General features: G+C 37.5%; 3 protein-coding genes across 4 annotated transcripts; 2 read left to right on the top strand and 1 right to left on the bottom strand.

The window, feature by feature from the left end:
• Window positions 1-722: 722 nt before the first annotated feature.
• Window positions 723-12,794, bottom strand: LOC127934591 (uncharacterized). 2 transcript variants are annotated; one of them, XM_052532074.1, is made up of 12 exons: window positions 12,643-12,794; window positions 8,023-8,712; window positions 7,429-7,488; window positions 7,293-7,345; window positions 7,064-7,208; window positions 6,577-6,938; window positions 5,144-5,372; window positions 3,188-3,305; window positions 2,670-2,781; window positions 2,413-2,524; window positions 1,655-1,767; window positions 723-1,363 (listed from the first exon to the last, which is right to left on the bottom strand). In XM_052532074.1, the coding sequence occupies exons 1-12, from the start codon at window positions 12,670-12,672 to the stop codon at window positions 1,291-1,293; spliced, it is 2,097 nt and encodes a 698-aa protein (XP_052388034.1). In that variant the 5' UTR covers window positions 12,673-12,794; the 3' UTR covers window positions 723-1,290. The 2 variants fall into 2 exon arrangements, 1 of the variants encoding a protein (XP_052388034.1); XR_008147804.1 differs by lacking the exon at window positions 2,413-2,524.
• Window positions 12,795-12,813: 19 nt separating this feature from the next.
• On the top strand, window positions 12,814-16,578 carry LOC127934592 (cholesterol 25-hydroxylase-like protein 1, member 2). Its single transcript, XM_052532075.1, has one exon. The coding sequence runs from the start codon at window positions 14,084-14,086 to the stop codon at window positions 14,912-14,914; it is 831 nt and encodes a 276-aa protein (XP_052388035.1). The 5' UTR covers window positions 12,814-14,083; the 3' UTR covers window positions 14,915-16,578.
• Window positions 16,579-16,701: 123 nt separating this feature from the next.
• On the top strand, window positions 16,702-22,151 carry LOC127934687 (tetraspanin-3-like). The gene is made up of 7 exons (XM_052532222.1): window positions 16,702-16,880; window positions 18,953-19,144; window positions 19,441-19,515; window positions 20,141-20,242; window positions 20,348-20,500; window positions 20,589-20,672; window positions 21,123-22,151. The coding sequence occupies exons 1-7, from the start codon at window positions 16,815-16,817 to the stop codon at window positions 21,213-21,215; spliced, it is 765 nt and encodes a 254-aa protein (XP_052388182.1). The 5' UTR covers window positions 16,702-16,814; the 3' UTR covers window positions 21,216-22,151.
• Window positions 22,152-22,382: the final 231 nt, after the last annotated feature.

Below are 22,382 nucleotides of genomic sequence, written 5' to 3' on the forward strand. Positions count from 1 at the left end.
ACATTAAGCCACATTAAACAAAATCAGCATAATGCTATTAACAATTTGGTAAAATGCTGTTGATTAATTATAAAATTTACAAAACATTCTATGATAAAATGTACGTTGATTCCTCTTAAAGCAGTTCAGTGTTCACACCTTATATAAGTGTTATCATCAGTTCTCTCCATTTTACTGAATCCATAGATTAGTTAGAATAAATAAATGAATAAAAAAAGCTATGAAATTTTACATACTGTAGATGTTAAATGTAACTATATCCAAAAACCTAACAAGAACCTTCTTTTTCCAGAAGACAAAATATCAATTTCCACTAATCTTCCTGCTTTGGTACAACTAAATAAATCTAATAATTAAAAAATGCATTTGACTTCAACTTGTGGACTATATGTAAACGATTGCTCAACATTTACAGTAAAGAGTCTGGTTCAGTGTTTGCTCTAAGATGGCTCTACAGCGTTCTGTCAGAGGTCCTTTGAAACCCTCCACCTCCCCCAGCTCGACCGGTCTAGATCTGCTATGGAATTTATGTATGCATATTCATACAACAGTAACATATCTTACATGTACCAACACTGTCATAAAAATATTTGTAACATATTTTTTAAGTATTAACATTTTGCAGATTATGGGGTGTGGTAATTTATGACCACTACTGTATGCAGTGTTAAATAAATTGCATATCCCATGCCATATTAATAATAATGACAACAACTAACATATTTATGTACATCATTTTATTTCAATTGCAATCAGAGAAAATGCAAATTTTGCATACCATATTTTGCTTATTGCACTACTACAATTCTGGATACAAGAATCTATAATTTGATGTGGTTGCATTTTGAAGAAAAAATTATAAGAGAGAGAGAGATGATGTCCAGTGACTAATTAAAAAAACAACATAATAATAATATCTCATCATAATGATTGTAGCCTTTAGCAAACTTATGAAGTCTAAATGACTCTTGACTAGCATAATTTCAGGCATTCTTAAGCAATCTAAAAACAAAGATGTAAATTCATTCATGCAGATAAATTTTTTTTTATTCTAGCAATCAAAAAGAGAGATGTACAAAAGTGGGAAGAGTTTACATTATGCTGAATATATGAAAAATCTATTTTATGCATGTCAAATGCATTTTATTTCAAATTCAATGTACACTGCAAGAAAATAATTTTGTGAAATCATCTGAAAAGAAAATCTAAAAATGTGATTTGTTGACAAACATGATTTGGTGTCTAGCCATTTATCATCTGATTGTCTGAAAATAAGATTCTCCGCTATCTTTAGTTACTTTTTTCTTTATTCTTTTTCTTTGCCACTGTTTTACATGAATTGGCATATTTTTGCCGGTCGTTCCTGTATAGAAGAACAAGATAATGAATAATAAGTTCCTATACAGTTCAGAGTCATAAAACCCATGATCAGGTCATATCCAATTTGTTTAGAACACATGGGTCTACAATAAAAACTACAATATTCTAGGTTTGTCAACAACTATTAGTTAAAGGTTAAATGTGACAGTGTAAAGTAAGGAATTGGTCAAATAAAATATATGACATTACAACGTGTGTAACATTAGGTAAAAATTGCACTACACTATATTTCACTGCCACAGGATTTATAAAGTATAAAGAAATCAGCACATACCTGCTCATCTTAACCTTGTTTCTACAGCCCTGTCCACCCTCCCAGTGGCTTGTGAAGGATGCTCTCGTCATCATACCTCCACAACCAACACATGGTTTACCGTTGCTGTACGGCTAGAAGAATAAAAGAAAACAAGAAGTCTAAAGTTATAAGTATATTAGAAACCAGTGGTTCTCAACTGGTGAGAACCAGAAGAAGCTAAATTCATTGGAAACAGACAGTTTTTGCATTATGTTTCATGTTCAGAAACTATGAAACAATATTATAATAAAGCATGGATAATCAGTTTGTGATGACCACTTTGTTTATACTCTTGACAGTTTTCAAGGAATCACCAAAATTCTAAATATTGAGAATCAAACTGATTTTTACATTTTACATAAAAACATTTATAAACAAAAAATATCTTCATATTAAATTGGAAAATATATGAATTCTAAACGTTTGACTCTACATGCTTTAAACGATGTAAACTAGTTTCATCATTTGATGTCCAATGGAAAATCTAGACCCTGAAGCAAAACCAGACAAAATTCATAAACCCATTCTTGTCTTTGGAACAAATGTCTTGCATTCTTATTTGTCTCGGCAAAACTTGGGTCAAATGAAGTTTATTGCACTCACAGTGTTGTATTAGTTCCTAAAACCACAGGTTTAAATGAGCAGGACACCTGCCTGATTGGCTTCTAATTTCAATGCAATCTGGGCTAAGGAGGTTTAAAGTGAAAAGTCAGCCAGACGGCGTTTCTTCGCCTGACCTGCTCTTTGGCACAATAACCACAGATCATTCTGGTGGCCAGCTCCATCAGATGGTCCTGATCTTCATCATGGCACAAGTCACATGGGTATGCCCGACCGCAGCACGGAAATCTAGCAGGAGAGACAGTACAAGACGCCTGCCCTAAATATGAGCATGGGCTCTTTGTGTGTCAAACCAGAGGATGTGGCAGGTACACAAAGTTTTCTGCTACAAAGTAAACCTATTACAGACCTAGACAATGTTCCTAGTAGTTACCTTAGCCACCGGTGACTTTGTCTGAAATGCCTGCAGGCTCCTTTATCAGGTAGCGGTTTCCCTTGCTGAACCGCCGGATCTCTGTAGCGTCGAGTGTATTGGGCACCTGCACCTGTCAATTCAGTATATAACAATAATTTGTTACATTTATATGAAGCTTTTCACAATCAGTGCACTTTAAAGAGAGGTTCAGGAGTCTCCTCAACCTCAAGCCACTAGAACAGATAACTGAGGAGAGTTCGGAAACACCTTCAGACTACTCATGTCAACAGAGGGTCAGGACTTCAATCTAAAGTAAAACAAAACTGCATTTTTACAGTAAAGGGTCCTTATATGGGACAACAGGACCCACACAGACCCACATGGGGTCTCCCATACAGATACTGACCAGACATAACCTCCCTAAGCTTCAGTGTTAAACCAGGTGCTGGCGGAAAAAAATCCTTCACAGCGAGAACAACTCTAGGATATGAACAAGAAATGGACAGAATATAGAGTATATAGGACAGGGATCAGACCTGTCTGATTTCTGGACTCTGGCTGAATGAACTGGAAACGCGCCGCCTCTACAAAAATGTTGAGTTTGGTATGACAGTGTTGGCAGTTTTGCTCCCAGTTTTGCCCATAAGTCAGATTCTAGAGAGAAAAAAAGAAAAGAAAAGAAAATGGACAATATTATCAAATGCTTTTCCAATATTAATTACTAATGATGTGCATTTATCTGACAGTGTGAAAATGTAGGGCTGTCAAAGTAACGTTACAGCAAATATATATTTAATTCTATTATTCTTCTGTTAAGTCATCTTTATGTATAAGATTATGTCCATAAAGTGTGGGGAAAATAATATGCAGTTGCATGTTCAAATTTTTTGATGTAGTGTTAAATGCAATATAATCTTCAGCAGCTTTTACTCCAGTCTTCAAAGATTTGGTTAAAATAAAATACAATTATATATATATATATATATATATATATATATATATATATATATATATATATATATATATATATATATATATATATATATATTATAACTTTTGATCGTTAATATGTCCTTACTAAATCAATATATGGATTTATTTTATAACATGTATACTGTATATTATATATATATATATATATATATATATATATATATATATATATATATATATATATATATATATATATATATACACAAACACATACACACTCTCACCAGGCCACTTTATTAGTTACACCTGTTCAAATGCTAGGTAACACAAATCACTAATCAGCCAATCACATGGCAGCATCTAGATGTGGTGAAGGCGACTTGCTGAAGTTCAAACCGAGCATCAGAATGGGGAAGAAAGGGGATTTAAGTGACTTTAAATGTGGAATAGTTTTTGGTGCCAGATGGGCTCGTCTGAGTATTTCAAAAACTGCTGATCTACTGGGATTTTCACAAACAACCATCTCTAGAGTTTACAGAGAATGGTCCGAAAAAGAGAAAATATCCTGTGAGGGGCAGTTGTGTTGACGAAAATGCCTTGTTAATGTCAGAGGTCAGAGGAGAATGGGCAGACTGGTTAGAGATGATAGAAAGGCAACAGTAACACAAATAACCAATCGTCACAACCAAGGTATGCATAATACCATCTCTGAACACACAACACATTGAATCCTGAATCAGATGGCCTACAGCAGCAGAAGAACACACTGGGTGCCGCTCCTGTCTGCTAAGATTAGGAAACGGAGGCTATAATTTGCACATGCAGGCTCACCAAAAATGGACAATAGAAGACTGGAAAAATGTTGCCTGGTCTGATGAGTCTCGATTTCTGCTGCGACATTCAGATGTTAGGGTCAGAATTTGGTGTAAAGAACATGAAAGCATGGATCCATCCTGCCTTGTCTCAACGGTTCAGGCTGGTGGTGGTGGTGTAATGGTGTGGGGGATATTTTCTTGGCACACTTTGGTCTCCTTAGTACCAATTGAGCATCAATTAAATGCCACAGCCTACCTGAGCATTGTTTCGGACCATGTCCATCCCTTTATGACTACAGTACACCCATCTTCTGATGGCTACTTCCAGCAGGACAATGCACCATGTCACAAAGATCAAATCATCTCAGAATGGTTTCTTGAACATGACATTGAGTTCACTTTACTCAGATGGCCTCCACAATCACCAGATCTCAATCCAATAGAGCAGCTTTGGGATGTGGTGGACAGAAGATTTGCATCATGGATAAGCAGCCGACAAATCTGAAGCAACTGCATGATGCTGTCATGTCAATATAGACCAAAATCTCTGATGAATGTTTCCAACACCTTGTTGAATCTATGCCATGAAGAATTAAGGCAGTTCTGAAGGCTAAAGGGGGTCCAACCTGGCACTAGCTTTTTGTATCTAATAAAGTGGCCAGTGAGTGAGTGTGTATATAAATATATATGAAGTAATAATAATGTAATTTGTCAATGGTCATCTCTAGTGAATCTTTGTCAAACCTGGATTGTGTCCTCCTTGTTGCAGTTAAGGCAACCCACACTGAACATAGAGTCCTTCAGTACCAGATCTACAGGCACAACTGCCTTAAGGTCCAGATAACCCAAAACATCACTGTAGTGGTGCAGTATACTGGGTCTGAAGGCAGCACTGATCTCTGCTTGACATTTCTCACACTGAGCAGTATAGGTCAGGCGCCCGGTCAGGCTCAGGTCAGAATCCACTTCACACCTACATGGAGGGGCACATGGATACTTTGCACTCTTGCCTGGGGGCATTTTCTGATAAATCACTCATCTAAAGAAATAAATGACTATGTTTGTACCTGGTATTGACATCAAACTTCGGTGAATACAGGTGTATTTAGAAATGATCTGTGATCCAATCTTTTAAATGAAATTTGGAGATAGTGAGAAATGTATGTGACAACGTTCCTGATGCATCGCTCAAAATATTGAAGGACTGCCCACTCACCCACCTCTCAATAATTTCTTTACTAGGGTTACACATGGTATACACAGCTTATATATATATATATATATGTGTGTGTGTGTGTTTGTGACCATGATGTTTATATATATATATATGCAGTGTGTAGCTTTTTACTTCTCAAATGAACGTGAACGAGTCAGTCTATTGTTCGTTATCTGGCTTGGCTCGGTGTTCATCTTCAGTTCTCGCTTCACAGCAGTTCAGTCAGTGCACTGTTTGAATAAATGAATTACTCCGGGATATTGGTTTGTTTGAACTCAGAGGGAGTGTCAGCCACTTTAAAAAAAGTTAACATCTTAAGTCATTCGTGGATTAATGTGTATTATAGACGCGAACCGTTTAAAAAGATTCAGTTCGATTTGGTGAACTGAATGATTCGTTCGCGAACCGGATATCCAGACTGCTTTGATTTGAACTCTCTCTCACAACAGACACGGAAGAGAAGACAATGCTGAATAAAGTTGCCGTTTTTGCTCTTTTTGGACCAAAATGTATTTTCGATGCTTCAAAAAATTCTGACTGACCCTCTGATGTCATATGGACTACTTTGATGATGTTTTTCTTACCTTTCTGGACATGGACAGTGGACCGTACACACAGCTTCAATGGAAGGACTGAGAGCTCTCGGACTAAATCTAAAATATCTTAAACTGTGTTCCGAAGATAAACGGAGGTCTTACGGGTTTGAAACAACATGGGGGTAAGTTATTAATTACATAAATTTGCTATCTGTGTGAACTAACCCTTTAAAACCTCATAGTTATAATTATGCAGGTATAAATGCGCCTTTGAAACTGCAGTCTGTCTTCACTACTTGTGATACGATCATTGGAGATGGATGTAAATACCAGGTATAAAAAAAACACAGTGCTAATTAACCATCTCTGATTAATAATCATAATGAAGTATTTTAGCTTAAACTGAAAGCAGGACTGAAATTCACCTGTTGCACTTTAGGGACACTGAGATCTGTCTGGCCGCCACGGTAGCTACTTGTTCTCCCAGTTTCAGACCCAGCAGTTTGATTTCAGTGCCTCTCCTTCGCTCTCTTGTCTTTATGTTCTCCACATTCCGGCTGCCTTCCTTCCCATCACCACCGAGAGCAGTCTCATCCTCTTCCTCCTCATCCACTCCAGCCTCATGAAGCTCTTCCTCCTCCGCCTCCTCCCCTGAAGCCACAGCGAGTGACACTAGACGCTCGGGAGTGTCCGATTTTTGGGATGCGTTCTTAAAAACGGTGACCTTGAGTTGCTCATAGGGGACAAACTGTATTCCAGCCCTCTCTAGGTCGACGTCTTTTTTCAACTGAGAAGAAAGATTTGATAGTAATTAATACTACAGCTAGTCCATTCCCTGTCCATCTGATGCATATTGTACACAAATCTATATTTTATTTCTGATTTATATTTTCAGGTAAATGCGACTCTCACCTGCCTGGCTCCCTCAGTAAAGAGCTTCTCCATACTACGGTCCAGCCAGTGCAAGTACGGCCTGAAGAGCAGCTCAACTCTCCCCATCAGCTGATTAGTGGCATGTTTAGCCTTTAGCCATTCCTCTGAGGCCTTCTGCACATGTCTACAATCACACAGCAGAAACTAAATACAGACACTGATTTCAGTTGACATTTGCCTCTGTATAAGCAGCGACAGTTCTTCTCACCTCCCCATGATTGATGGTAACTCCTGGTCTTCAGGGACATCCACAGTGAAAACCTATGATATGTTAGGTTTCATTAGCAAAAACATAGCATACTATGTTTTAACATCAAACTTTGAAACGCTTCAAACATGCACACCTCTTGAGGGTAACGGTCAGGAAAGCTGACCATGACGTCCACTTCGTTAAGGTCAAATGGCTGCAAAACAGAAAAATATTGATGTCTATGAAAATACTGTAGTTCATGTCAAAACGTTTCATTAGACATGCTTTGCATTAGATTGTATCTATTCTGTACATGTAACTATAAGTAATCTGTGATCATATATGTTCATATATGTTGTAACTCGCAACTGCTGATTATGAAAATGCACAAGAAGCTCTTTTGTTTCACATATGTAGTTTGTAATAATTAAGTTTATATATATATATATATATATACATACAATTCAGTGCTCCCTAATTCTTATTCACTTTGCCATTTGGCACATGGTTGGCTTTAGGTTGCTACTTTGTACTTTACTCCACACTGTGGTCTATATCAGCGGTGTCCAATCTTGGAGGGCCAATGTCTCATACAGTTTAGCTCCAACACACTGCCTGAAGGTTTCTAGCAAGTCTGAAGACCTTGATTTGCTTGGTGTGTTTACTAGGGTTTGAGATAAGCTCTGCAAGACAGTGGCGCTCCGGGAACAGGTTTGGACACCCCTGGCCCGTTACAATAAGTGTTTACCCAGTCAGGGTCCGTGGCTTGAACTGTGACTCTGTAGTAGGTCAGCTGTCCATCTTCTCGTTCCTGCACGATGAGTTTGTCTTCTGGAAATCTCTTTGTGAGCTGAGCGATCTCAGTGGCTCTCAGGTGTCCGCAGACCTCGTCAGTGAGGTCAGCCAGTTTGACCTGCTCTTGAATTTTAGCTGGCCGTGTGGCCGGAGCAGAAGGCCTGAAGCTGCTTCTCTCTTTCAGGTCGTGAGGCTGGTCATCTATGGACGGAAACTGCTGTGGATGCAAGAAGCGACACCGGTCCTCCATTGCACAAAACCCAGACAGGAAGTAGCGGCAGGGTCGTCTGGCTCTCTCTTGCTTCACATGACCAATTTTGTGGCTGGATGGAGGCTGATGTCCGTTTTCACTCGACTGCTTCTGTGGGTCTGATGTGGGACCATCCAAATTCCCTTCTTTCTCATTGTGAGGTGTGCCATTCTCTCCGGCTTTCTGTGCACTCGCAGCTCTTTGATGAAGAAAGCGGCATTTTTCCCCATAATAGCATTGCCTGCCCTGAGAGTAGAAGCGGCACAGTTGCATCCCCTGACCCACCTTCTGTGAAGTGCCCTTACTGCTGATCTCAGTATTTTGGCTTGAGTTGTCTTTTTGAGCGTTAACTGACATGGATGTAGAGGCTGGTTCATCCTCAGGACCCAATGACTGTGAAATAAATAAAACAATGTGAAAACGTCGGTTGGGCTATTTGATAATGCTCTCACATTATCAACATGTACCGTATTTTTCGGACTATAAGTCGCACCTGAGTATAAGTCGCATCAGGGCTCTCTATGCTGTTCAGTGTAGACTACAGGAGCAATGAGCAGCATAGAGCGCCCTCTCGTGGCTGGAGACGGTAATGTTTTCTCTTGGTTAATTTATCTCGGTTAATTTCTCTTGGTTCATGTCAAATTAATTTTGATAAATAAGTCGCACCTGACTATAAGTCGCAGGACCAGCCAAACTATGAAAAAAGTGTGACTTATAGTCCGGAAAATACGGTAGATTCAATGTGTGCTGCAGTGTTTTTTAAAGGGCTAGATTTCCTCATCATTTACTCACCCTTAAGTTGTTCTAAACCTGAATGTATTTATTTCTTTCTGTGAATAAATAGTATATGTAAATAGTGGTAGAACTATGCTGTTACTTTGTAGGCAAAAACCCGGAAACGAATTAGCATTTTAGCTTCTCGTTCCATCATCCCATGGTCAATGGGTTTTTTGAATGCGATTTTGGTTAAATCCCTTAAAGGGGGGGTGAAATGCTTGTTTTCACTCAATAACCTGTTAATCTTGAGTACCTATAGAGTAGTACTGCATCCTTCATAACTCCAAAAAGTCTTTAGTTTTATTATATTCATTAGAGAAAGATAGTCTGTACCGATTTTTCCCGGAAAAACACGAGTGGCTGGAGGCGTGACGTGTGGGCGGAGCTAAAGAATCACGAGCGCCAGGAGGCTTTTGCGTTGAGAGCGTTTGGAAGCTGTGACACCATCAGGACAAAACCAACCAAAACAAACCACGGCTAACAGTCAGATTCAGCGTATATTTATGATCCAGAATCAGATCCAGAGACTGAAATTTAACAAGAGCAGCATCAGCAACGACGTCTCTGTGTGGTATGTACTGAAACTGTATATATTTGCTTAGCGGTTTTGGAAAATGACTAAGTTCCACTTTGTCGTCTTTTTTTTTTTTTAAGCTGTAACGTTACATGTGGAAAGTGCAGTTTGATGACAACATCGCATGTTGTTTACTTGATGTGCTTACGCGCCGATAGCGAAGTTAACAACACAGAGATATTTTAAGGAGTTTTTCTCACCACATGCGGTTCCAACACACGATCGTGAACTTTCCGAAACTTGTGACAAACCGGAAGGAGTATTTTATGTAACAGAAATTAATTTTTTAAACTTTGTCCATGTTTAGCATGGGAATCCAACTCTTTAACAGTGTAAAAAACTCAGTATGCATGAAATAGCATTTCACCCCCCCTTTAAATAAGGTCTATGGTTCACACAGGCTCAAGATACTTTCACATTTTATTCTACGACATAAAACACACCAGTTACACCTCACTTGTGATTTTTTTAAACTTACGTTTCTTAAAAAAGATGGTTGCTAACAAGGTTCTAAATGGGACTACATGTGCTGGGGGAGACATTAAACATCATCACGCTGAACAGTTGATCAATTTATATATTTTTCCAGTCGTTGTATAATTTGTAATATAATTAATTGTAGAATAACCACTTAATAGTTTCTCGAATTTTATAATGTTGGTCGACTATGTTATTTGTTTAGTTTTTTGCCCTGAAATGCAACACAATTCTTCATATTGGATATGCTCATTTTAAAAACTTTAACAATGCATAGTGCTTAAAGCCACATTAAAATTAAATGTTTACAGCCACATGAAGCTGTTAAAGATGGAGGATTTTCAAGAAGCAAGGATAAAATAACATTTTGTGTCGCCACCCTAAAAAAATGATAGCTAAAATGTGGTACTTTATTCACTAAAATAAGTTTAATCTTTCCATACCCAAAAACTTGCTCGCTCTGCTGTTATTTAATAGATTAAATACACTGTTTTATTGAATAGTAGTAGTAGTAGCCCTTTACTGTCACTAGTCACAAGTACAGAATAACATTAGGGAAGAAATACAGCATAACATTAGGGAAGCGAGGAGAAAAAAACAACACCTAGACTATGCTCCTTTGGGAGCACAGCGTGAGAACAGGAAAAACACCTCAGCAACAAAAGCATATAATCAATAAACCATAAACACACACCTTTGCTGGGGATGGAAATTGGGGGGGGGGTTGAGGTAATCCAGCACAGGCAAACAACCGTCCGGTCCATCGGAGACATGTTTTTAATTTAAATATTCATATTTATCAAGGATTTATTGACTTTAATTCACCTTATTTTGAAATTTACGGAAATACGTGCTTTGGTATGTCATTTAGTTATGATTATTTCATTTATTCACTATACTATTTATTATTAATGTCTCATTTTGTTTTAGTTTGGCTCTGGTTTTGTATTTATTCCAGTTTATATGAACTTCATTTGTAAGTCGCTTTGGATAAAAGCATCTGCTAAATGACAAAATGTAAATGTAAATATGAAAAGGTTCATGTATCTTGGACTAAATACGGAGTAAATCCTTAAAGGTCCCCTTCTTCGTGATTCCATGTTTTAAACTTTAGTTAGTGTGTAATGTTGTTGTTAGAGGATAAATAATATCTGTACAATTCTAAAGCTCAAAGTTCAATGCCAAGCAAGATATTTTATTTAACAGAATTCGCCTACAAAAAACGACCCGTTTGGATTACATCCCTCTAGTTCCTGAAGTAATGACGTCACTAAAACAGTTTTTTGACTAACCTCCGCCCACATGAATTCACAAAAAGGGGCGTGGTCATGTTGCGCTCTGAAAGAGAAGAAGGAAGAGCTGCATTTCTGTTTGTCGCCATGTCGTTGAAACGCTGTTATTTTCATCTCGGAGTCCAATCATCTTTGTTTGGCCTTCCCAGGGACACTGTACTTGGAGATTAATGGTTACAATTTATGTTTAACTCGGTTCCGGAAAATTATAATGCACATGTAAAACTATGTGCAGCAAATTTTGCTGAGGACAGCCTGCTGAGGACAACTTCCTCAATCAGTTTAATGCCGGATTCGCAAAAAGATTATTCTTGAAAGATGGAGCAGTTCCCTCTTTGTCTGGAGAAGGGGTTGTTTATGGACCACAACCAGTAAGTGTATTTTATTGTTGGTGAGTTTAACAGTTTCTGTAACTTATTACACAAAGGGCAACACTTTTTAGCTTTGTTAACTAGATGTTAGGGCTGTGCAAAAAAAACTTATATATATATATATATATATATATATATATATATAAAATTATATATATATAATTTTTTTCCTGGTAGTGTAAATAATGTTTAACCAAGAACCTGGCAGGGACAGGAGTTTTACATTTGATTTATGAAAATCCTCATTTCAGAACACCACTGCACACTACTGATGATATATATATATATATATATATATATATATATATATATATATATATATATATATTCAATCTCAAATCTATTAAATTTAATAAATTTGTAGTTTAAATAGAAATATATACCCAGGTTTAACCAGCAGGTGCCGCCAGAATTTGATGTTTAGAACTCTCTGAAAAAGTGAATCGTTTTGATTCAGTTGATTCAGAATTTTAAAAAGACTAATTTCTCTCATCACTTATGTTCATTCTGATACGTACTAACAATTTTAATTTGGTTTTATTAATTGCGTTTTATTAATGAAATCATATTAAAATAACCATATTAAACAGATTCATTCAAAAAAGATTCGACTCCCAATACATTGACGAATCGAACATTTCTAAAACGCACTGCGGGGGCAGAAAGTCCCGCTAAGCCTAAAGTACGACCGTTTAAAATATCATACTGTTTTGGTTGACTTATGTTGGCATTTAAGTGGACTGGAGCTGACAGTGTATTTCTGAATTAAAACTCTAATCAAAACGACTGGTGTATATTTGTGTTGGTTGTTATCTAACAGAGGTTCACTAACCTGCACCACATCTGCACTTTCTGACTCCATTAGATCGGATTACAGCTTGAAGTAACTGTAAACTCTCCAGTACTTGGTGTCGCTCTGTGTCAGTACCTTCACGTCTATGTTAGCATGAAAATGCGAGTTTCTAAGATTGCGAGGAATAAATTAGGTAAGTTATGTAACAAAACGCTTACTTCCTCCAGGTGGCGCTTTGCTGGCTCACAAAGTCTAATTCTTTATTTGTCCATGTTCAAATCTTAAAACGGTTTTTGCGCCTACTGTAGAATTTTCACTCCAACAAGTGTAATCGTTTTAATGTATTAATTGGTTCCTGACCATCCAAAAAGACTAAATGAAAATCTGATCAAGCTAACTGTACTTAACGATGTTTTGAAAACCTTTACGATGTAATCATATCGCACTGTGATTGGTCCACTCTATCAGCGCGGAGGAAAGTAACATATATCACGTGACGCCGTTAGCGTTTTACGTAGGTATCGTTTTGGAAAAGGTGCGTTTCTTTGTCGGGCTATGTGGCTGGTCCTGTGGATGCCAAAAGCGGTCCTACGTTGCAAAAAATCGATACAGGAGGTAGCGACAAGAACGCCTGGCTCTCTCTTGCTTTACAGGAACGGTTTTGTGGCTGAATGGGGGCGGATGCTCCTCTGTAGCAGACTGGCTGCCGTATGGGTCTGATGCGTGACCGTCCACATTTCTTTCTTTTTCTTTGCGAACTGTACTATTCTCTCTTTCTCTCTCTGTCTCTCTGTCTGTCTTTCGTTGTGCCTGCAGCTCTCTGATGAAGAAAGCGGCACTTTTTCCTGTAATAGCATCATCGCCCGCTCTGAGTGTAGAAACGGCACTATTACTGCACCTGTCTGGCCTCATAATCATAATTTACTTCGGAATAATATCAGTGAGACATTTCAATATTCATTGATTTAAAAAGACAGTGTAAAGAACTGGATATTTGGACCCATCATATACCTGACCAATTATAGACAACGTATGGGCCAAAGCCACGCCCATCCAATTCATGCGCTTCAATCACTATTCTATTCGCTTATTCTTTTTCCATGGTTTAACTCGTCTTTGACGTCCTCTTGCGTTACGGAGTGGAAAGACAACAAGTGCATGCCCGGACAAGTTCAGGAGCCGAGTTATAAATGAACATCCCAACTGTCTTAAACACACATTTTATTCCTAGAATGTAAATGAATATATTTATTACATTATGCAGGTAATGTCTACATCAGAATACACCCCTCACACACTTAAATAATTCAGAAACAGAAATAAGGTATAAATATTTTAGTTAAGCAATATTTCATTAAGTCATTTCATACCATGTAAGTGAGTCACAGGAAACATCTAGGACAGCGGATGATTAGGAAGCTAAACAATCCAGAGTTGAATCCGTTGCTTTAAAATAAATATAGTTGACCATTTATTGAAAATGACACTAGTTCATGTGTTTGAGACAATTTGGGACACCTACAAGACAGAAGACTCACTTTTGCAGCCTATGTGGGACTATGTGCGACTCAACCACTCTGAAACTCTTCGGTCTCCTCTCTTTCCTGTGATTCTGACCGTAGCGTCATATTTTGTGCTTTGCCTACCCTACCTAGTCTGCGACATCATGGGAAAGAAGTGGCCAGCTGTTAACCGGTACAAGATTCAGCCCGACAAAATGCCCACTACAGCAATGCTCCTTCACTGCAGTGGAGTTACTCTTTATAATCACGTACTTCTGGTGTTTCCTGCAGCAGTCGTGCAGTGGATGTGGAGACCTCCTGTCCCCCTGCCTGAACGAGCACCTTCATTGTTTGAACTTGCCGGTGGGGTGACTGCAAACCTTCTTCTTTTTGACTTTCAGTATTTTGTCTGGCACTTTTTGCACCATAAGATCCGCTGGCTGTATGTGACTTTCCATGCTATCCACCATAATTACTCTGCCCCATTTGCTCTGGCCACACAGTGCCTTGGTGGATGGGAGTTGGTCACTGTGGGCTTCTGGACCACGCTCAACCCCATTCTGCTGAGGTGTCACCTGCTCACCATCTGGATGTTCATGGTGGCCCACGTCTATGTATCAGTGGAAGACCACTGTGGATATGATTTCCCTTGGTCCATGTCTCGTCTGATCCCATTTGGTGTTTATGGAGGTCCGAGCAAGCATGATGTGCACCACCAGAAACCTAATACTAACTTTGCACCCCATTTTAGTCACTGGGATAAACTGTTCGGCACTCATACTGAGTTTAGTTTTGCTAAACCTCAGTGATGAACATGCTTGAATGTAAATGCATATTAAATTTGCATGCTTGGTTGCTTCAGACAGAGCTTAAACAATGCTGAATTTATAACTTTTAGTTTTCCCTTTTTTATTGTATTTGTATAGGAACAGTATTAAAATACAATTATGCAGTGTGATAAAAGTACAGGCTAATTTGCATATCTTAAGCACAGGTATAACTAGTAAATGACTAAAGATGAGTACCAATATCTTTTTTATTATTATTTTTTATATCCAGCCCTTCACCATTATGTTAACAATTTAACAACTTTAGCTTTATTATATTAGTATTTAAAAACTTAGATTTATGCAGCTTTAAAATGCAAAAAAACAAAACAAAAAAAAAACATCAATGTAAGTCTATTATCCAACATTTTTAAAGCTTGGTTATAAAGTGACCTTTTACGATTTATGACTGTAAAAAAAGATTTTTCAAAGATTTTTCGCTGCATGTTTTACAAGAAAATATTTCAGCTTAAAAATGTAATGTTTAATTTAGCTTGTTACTTTTTTTGTGTTTGTGGATGTAACTGTTTGGGTTCAAACTGTGGCACAATATGAAATGTGAGACAAAATCATTGCATACAAGTAGAAATTTCTTAAGCTATAAACAGGTGTGGAGAGGAAAATATGTAAATGAAGATATTTCTAATTATTATAGAAATTTACTGTGTTCCTCCTATGTGGTAGAAAGATGCCAAACCAAGCATGGCAATCTCAAAAGCAAATTTTCAGAAGAGGAAGTTTTTTGTTTTTTTTTAAGAAAGCAGATTTGCATATGCATGCAAACTAAAAATAGATCGCACTACCGTTGCCTCTCATTTCAAATCCTGATTTATCTCTGTGTTGTTAATATTCTCCCAGAGAGCACATGTTCATCTGCAAGATGTCTGTTAAAGATTGCCTTATCTGTAAAGCATCTGTTGTGTACTACAAACATCTGATAGACATCTTTAAGATGTCAATTTTACTTACATTCTAAATCATAAACATCTTAAAGACATCTTCTAAACGTCTATTTGACATATGATAGGAAATGACTTGTTGCAGATGAGCAAACACTCTTGCAGATGTAAAATAGGTGTCTCTGTGCACTCTCAAAAAAAAAAAAAAGGTATAAAAGCTGTCACTGGGGCGGTTCCTATTTCAAAACACACCTTTGTACCTAAAGAGGCCATATAAGTACCATAAAGGTGCATATTAGTACCTAGAGTGTACATGTTAGTACCTAAAAGGTACAAAAGTGTACCTTTTGAAAAGGTACCACCCCAGTGACAGCTTTTGTACATTTTTTCTGAGAGTGTGATGTACAGGACTCTTGTGTTATTTTTCAGGACTATCTTTTTTATATTTAAAATTTGCTGTTTATTTCATTTATGTAACAGCAGGGGTCAGTAAATACATTACTTAGTTAAATCCCTTTGTGCAACTATTTTGCATGTGAACGTGTATTTCTATATTTAATAAGTTGATGTTTTTAATAGTGAGAAAAGATGTCGTTCTTTGTAGTTAAAAAAGGTGGAAAATAAAGAATAACTAGTATTTTATGAAGAAAATGTAAGTGGTGCGTGCAATGAAGGCAAAGTGCAAAACTTGTCATGCTTAATGCTTTACTAAAGCCAGCGTTACTAATAAAAGTCTATTAATAACATAACGTCATAAAATGTATGTGTTTCAGTTATTTCCTACATAAGCATCATTTATAATCTATTCTGGACTTTTTCTGGACGTTTGGGGACAGTGCGTCAGCTGGCCGCTGTGTGGCGCTGTTCCCGGATCAGACTCAAACACACAGCGGTGATATGGCAGCCGGGAAACACACAGCCATCTTATAATCCGCAGCCTGTCTGTTACATTTCCAATTTAAACGGATTTGTTCCATCTTTTAATGATGGGTCAGTGTGGGATTACGTCGTCTAAGACCGTTTTGGTGTTCCTGAACCTGATATTTTGGGTAAGTTGGAGATGTTTTGGAGCTGAATTTGGGAGTGCGTCAGTGTTGTCAGATGGATGGACACAGTCAGGTGTTGAGCAGCTGCATTATTACACACACACACACACACGCACACACACACACACACACACACACACACACACACACACACACACACACTCCTTTACATCACTAATACGTTTTCAAAACCTGTGTAATACGTGCATGTTTTGCTATATTTGATATGCCGGTTGTGCTTATGTTGCATTATTTAAAAAACTGCTCGTTGCTATGTATTGCATTGTTTGTTTACATATTCCTTACGGTCTTAAAAATATTACACTGATCACTTTAATGCCTAAAAACAGTGACAGTATAAGATCAGTCTTATTTCTATGTCTTGGATACTTTAATGTGCGTGACTTGGCAAGTCGGCTTCATCGTTTCCTTCAGGCCCAGAGCAGGTTTAGTTGTCTGGCAGCTTTCGGAAACTCTTGTCATCTTTTGGATGCAGTCCTGAAGGATGTGGCCGTTAAAGGCTAACAGCACTTTCCTCAAACGATTCCATCATCACACGACAAAAGAGGACTGAGAGAGAGAAACGGTTCACAATGATTTTGTTTTAAGATCAAATACGATTTTAATTTCGATAAATGAAAAATCGACTTTGATTTTCTTTAACTTTCTTGTAATGTTTTGATAGAGTACATTTTGAGTTTATAATAGTAGTTGTAACAATAATAATAAAGGTTTGGTATACACTGCCCAATATCCAGTCAAATAAGAATTCCAAAAAAGATTTAGGGATGTGTTGATAATAAAATCCTTGCTAAATTAAACTAAACATAATTATTTTGATGTTGTAAGTGTTATAAACTTTAATGTTAAGAATCCATATAGCTTTAAAAGTAAATATAGTTTTGATCAATGTCAAATCATAGTTGAGATATTTATGTGAATTTAGACATCTCAAAGTTATAATGTACAATATAAAACAAAATATTCAATACATAATTAAAATTCACTTTTAGGACCTACAAAAGAAGAAAAAAAAAACTGTTTGAGTAAGTTTTAATAATATTGGCCAGTAAACTGTGTGTGTGTGTGTGTAATACGAGAAATTTGTCTTCTCTCATTGTATGCATCCTTTGTCAAGAGGACGTTTTAGGGATTTCAGAGTTATATATATATATATATATATATATATATATATATATATATATATATATATATATATATATATATATATATATATATATATATATATATATATATACATACAGTACAGACCAAAAGTTTGGACCTTCTCATTCAAAGAGTTTTCTTTATTTTCATGACTATGAAAATTGTAGATTCACACTGAAGGCATCAAAACTATGAATTAACACATGTGGAATTATATACATAACAAAAACAACAACGTTTCACAAAGTTTCAAGACCTAAACTGAGCCGTCGGATCTGTAGAAACACTACTCCATCTATCAACTGGATTTCCTTGTCTTTGTTTGTTTGATCAATCTCTTTAATCTGGGGCTGAATGAAGTTTAAAGTCTCCACCTGACTACTATCCTGAACTATCCTGTTCTTTTTTTAGGAATCAGGCTGCTTTATTAAATCTGTTCATATCATGAAAGCCTGAGACCTGTGCTTCACTGATTCGTAGGGGGCTTTATGGTGCAATTGTAAATGGGGACGACTAAAACCCTATCAAACAAGATTTTTCCAAAATGCGTGGAGTTCCATTTGTCTATTTATTTATTTATCTTTGTTCCCTTATAGAATGATAATTATGCACATTTCTGTGTTTTGGCTAATGGTTTTCTTGTTGGTCAGCGTTCCTTACCCTACCTTACCACCTTTTGAAAGTCAAAGTGACATCAAGTTGTGTTTGATTCCAGATTTGTATCCTAAGTTGCCTTTATCGTAAATTATTCATTTGATTGTCTTTATTTGAAGATGATGCCATTAAATCAATCCAATAACTGATTTATGGTCGCATTTAACTCATGATGAGACTGACATAACTCTTGGCATGAATTCACATCTTATCCGCTTTCATCTAATTAACCCTTCGTTCTTCTCTCCTTTTAGGCCGCTGCTGGCATTCTGTGCTATGTTGGAGCCTACGTGTTCATCACGTATGATGACTATGACCATTTCTTTGAGGATGTGTACACCCTGATCCCAGCTGTTGTTATTATGGCAGTCGGAGCGCTGTTGTTCATTATTGGACTCATTGGATGCTGCGCCACTATTCGAGAGAGCCGCTGCGGTCTTGCCACGGTTTGTGAACTGTTACGTTTCCAGCACTGCCTCATAGTGTTTCCAATAAATTAATGCTTTTATTCCGCAAGGATGCATTGAAATGAATCAAAAGTGACAGTAGAGACATTAATGATGTTACAATTTAAATGGAAAAAAGGATCATGGTCTGCACAAGAATATTAAGCAGCACAACTAATTTCAGCATTGATAATAAACAAGTTGAGGCGATAAATAAATAGAAATAGATAGTTTATGATTGTGTATATATATCTTGCTCCGCTGAAACCAAATTTTCTTGCATCTCTCTTTTACAGTTTGTCATCATTCTCATGCTGGTATTTGTGACTGAGGTGGTTGTGGTGGTTCTCGGCTATATTTACAGAGCAAAGGTGAGTCCAGCATTAAAAGGAAGGCAATATTTGTAGTAGGGCTGGTCCGAATGTCATTTTTTGACCTCTGAAGCTTCGGTAGTAATCAACACACTTTGTGAGCACTTTCAGTTGTGTGCAGAGGTGAACGAGGCAATGTAATACTAGCTTTGTATTGTACTGTGCTGCTGTATAGCAATGCTGTCTCCTCCTCCTATATAAAGAATGGATTTTGTGAAAGGTGGACTTCAAGGACAGGAATTAATGGGGGGCAAAATGTATAAAATTTCCACTTAAAATTCACAATCTTGAGCAAAAGTGTTCCTTTGTGAGTTATATTATTATATAGTTAAACAGTATTACACAAGCGGGGGCACTTTGCTTCAGAAATCAGTTCAGGGAACAATTTAGTGACCCGGTCAGAAAGTGCTACATCCTTCCTTTCTTCCTTCCTGGATGAGCTGTTTGAATGAATGACTCGCACGTTATGAGTGTGACTTTCCGCTGTGATTTTTAGTTTCATTTTTAGATATTTGATTTTATATTATTTTATAAGATTTGAAAAAAATTGCCCTATAAATGTTCTTGATATTAATTAAATGGGGCAGGTACTGACTTCTAATGGAAGGGTAATTTGTGTTTCTAGGTGGAAGACGAGGTCAATCATTCCATCCAGAGAGTGTATGATGAATACAACGGCACCAACACGGATGCTCCCAGCCGCGCTATTGACTATGTTCAGAGACAGGTGAGCCTGCTTAATGAGATGTACAGAACGTTCTGTTATTGTATTGTTAATAAATTGATCCCAACCCTAATGAAACCACTATAATGTCTACGTCACAACTTGAAGCTCCATTGCTGCGGCATCACCAACTACTCAGACTGGAAGAACACGCGTTGGTTTAAGGAGTCTAGAAACAACAGTGTGCCACTGAGCTGCTGCAAACCCAACGTGAACAACTGCACCGGCTCCCTCTCCCGCCCCAGAGACCTCTATCCTGAGGTGAGAGATGTGCTGGTGTCTGTGAGTGTAGATGATGAAGACGAGGAAGACTGCGTGTGAGGTTAATGCATTTATTAAATCATCTTAGGGATGTGAAGCCCTGGTGGTGAAGAAACTGAAAGAGATCATGATGTACGTCATCTGGGCCGCTCTGACGTTTGCTGCAATTCAGGTATGCGATTCAGATTTGTTTCATCTGACGGATCAATTTTCTCCCGATTTTTATTTTTTAGTCTTGAAAATGCATAAATCAAGATTTCTCAAACGGGTGCTGGGTGATAAACGCAATCTAGCTTTTAAAGGCTGTGATTTAGTGAAACACTGTATAGTCTGATGCACTGTGTCTCAGTGCTTCTCGGTTTACAGTAAATTCAGCCGACTTCATCTCAGCATGTGCTATTTAACATGCATTTGGGAATGCAATGTGTGCTAGATTTAATTCATTTGAAAATTTGCATAAATATTTACTATATTTTAGTGATCAGAAAGTTACAGCATTTTATAATTTACCAAAATAAAAGCTTGAGAGTTTGAAGGTTTAAAGGTGAAGAATTTAAGACATTAAAAATAATGTAGAATTTTTGAATTTCGAGTTTTAATCAAACTTTGTTTTTTCCTCCAGATGCTGGGAATGCTGTGTGCTTGTGTGGTGCTGTGTCGCGGAAGTCGAGACCCGGCCTACGAGCTCCTCATCACCGGAGGGACGTATGCATGAAAGAACCTAGCAGACAGACTTTCTCTTTTCATTCACAAACACACACACACACACACACACACACACACACACACACCGGGCTCAGGTGGAATGCTGGATATGCCCTGATTTATCTCTGTTTCTACACACCTTACACAGGGTTTGCTCACACGTTGCACTGGTGATGGGTGAAACAAAGTGCATACTATTTATTTCTACAGTATGTGTCACTGAAAACGACTGCATTTTAATTTAAACCTTTGTTTTTCCTATCAAAGGCGTCCTGCCAGACTGCAAAATGGCAAAGAGCCAGATTTTAATCCCGCTGAGAGGACTTTAAAATCCTCAAGAAAAGTTAACATTTTCTCTTCCTTGTCTCTGTTATATGGAGAGGAAGATGCAGTTGTTGTATGGAATAATATGTGGAATGTATGCTTTCCTCATTTGTTAGTTTGCACTATGTGTATGGTTTAGTTATATATATATTACAAATACCATGATGGTAAATGGTTGGGATGGGGAAGTGCTTTGATACGAGAGAATCTCTAAATACGAGAGTGTCACCCATCACCAGTCCACCGCTCAGCGGCAGTGTGAGAGACAGGTCTGGATTGACCACACAAGATTGCTTGGCATTGTGGGTCCAATCGTACAGCCAAATGTTCAAAATGGGGTTCACACACTCAGTGGATTTACATCGGTTTGCATGCAATGTGAAGAGGTTTGGGGGATGCACTAGATGCGCTACCTATCATTTACTGACCTTTTTTTTTTTCATTGCATACAGTGTGAATATTACTAATCTAGTAATAGATCTGAGTTTAAGTTAGTTTGGATAACATGTAGGTATGTTGAACAGGGTCAACAGTGTATTATTTTAAATGAATGTACATAGGGAGGAAACATGGTGAAATAAGATTGTAATATCGATCTTAAAATAAATGTTTCATAAGTTGACACCTGTTGTTGTTTCATTTAATTGGTGTGAATAATTTAGCCTAATATGCTCGCCAAGGCTGCTTCTTTTTGAACACCGTAATATTGAAATATTAGTTTGGAATAACGGTCATTTTCAATGTATTTTCATGTCATTTATTACTGTGATGATAAAAATACTATTTTAGCTGCCATTATTCAGTGATCCTTCAGAAATCAATCTAAAATGCTGATCTAATGATGCTTAAGACA

The sequence above is a fragment of the Carassius gibelio genome, chromosome A18 (genome assembly GCF_023724105.1).
Source record: "Carassius gibelio isolate Cgi1373 ecotype wild population from Czech Republic chromosome A18, carGib1.2-hapl.c, whole genome shotgun sequence".
In the NCBI taxonomy this organism is placed as follows: Eukaryota; Metazoa; Chordata; class Actinopteri; order Cypriniformes; family Cyprinidae; genus Carassius; species Carassius gibelio.

Excerpts from the sequence above, each read along its gene's own strand:
- LOC127934591 (XM_052532074.1), bottom strand. The coding sequence starts at position 12,672 with ATGGAGTCAGAAAGTGCAGATGTGGTGCAG. Across the intron at positions 7,489-8,022 it reads AAGCCACGGACCCTGACTGG|CCATTTGACCTTAACGAAGT; the intron begins GTAAACACTTAT and ends TCTGTTTTGCAG. Across the intron at positions 6,939-7,063 it reads TTACTGAGGGAGCCAGGCAG|TTGAAAAAAGACGTCGACCT; the intron begins GTGAGAGTCGCA and ends CTTTCTTCTCAG.
- LOC127934592 (XM_052532075.1), top strand. The coding sequence starts at position 14,084 with ATGACACTAGTTCATGTGTTTGAGACAATTTGGGACACCTACAAGACA.
- LOC127934687 (XM_052532222.1), top strand. The coding sequence starts at position 16,815 with ATGATGGGTCAGTGTGGGATTACGTCGTCTAAGACCGTTTTGGTGTTC. Across the intron at positions 19,145-19,440 it reads GCCGCTGCGGTCTTGCCACG|TTTGTCATCATTCTCATGCT; the intron begins GTTTGTGAACTG and ends TCTCTTTTACAG. Across the intron at positions 20,501-20,588 it reads CCAGAGACCTCTATCCTGAG|GGATGTGAAGCCCTGGTGGT; the intron begins GTGAGAGATGTG and ends AAATCATCTTAG.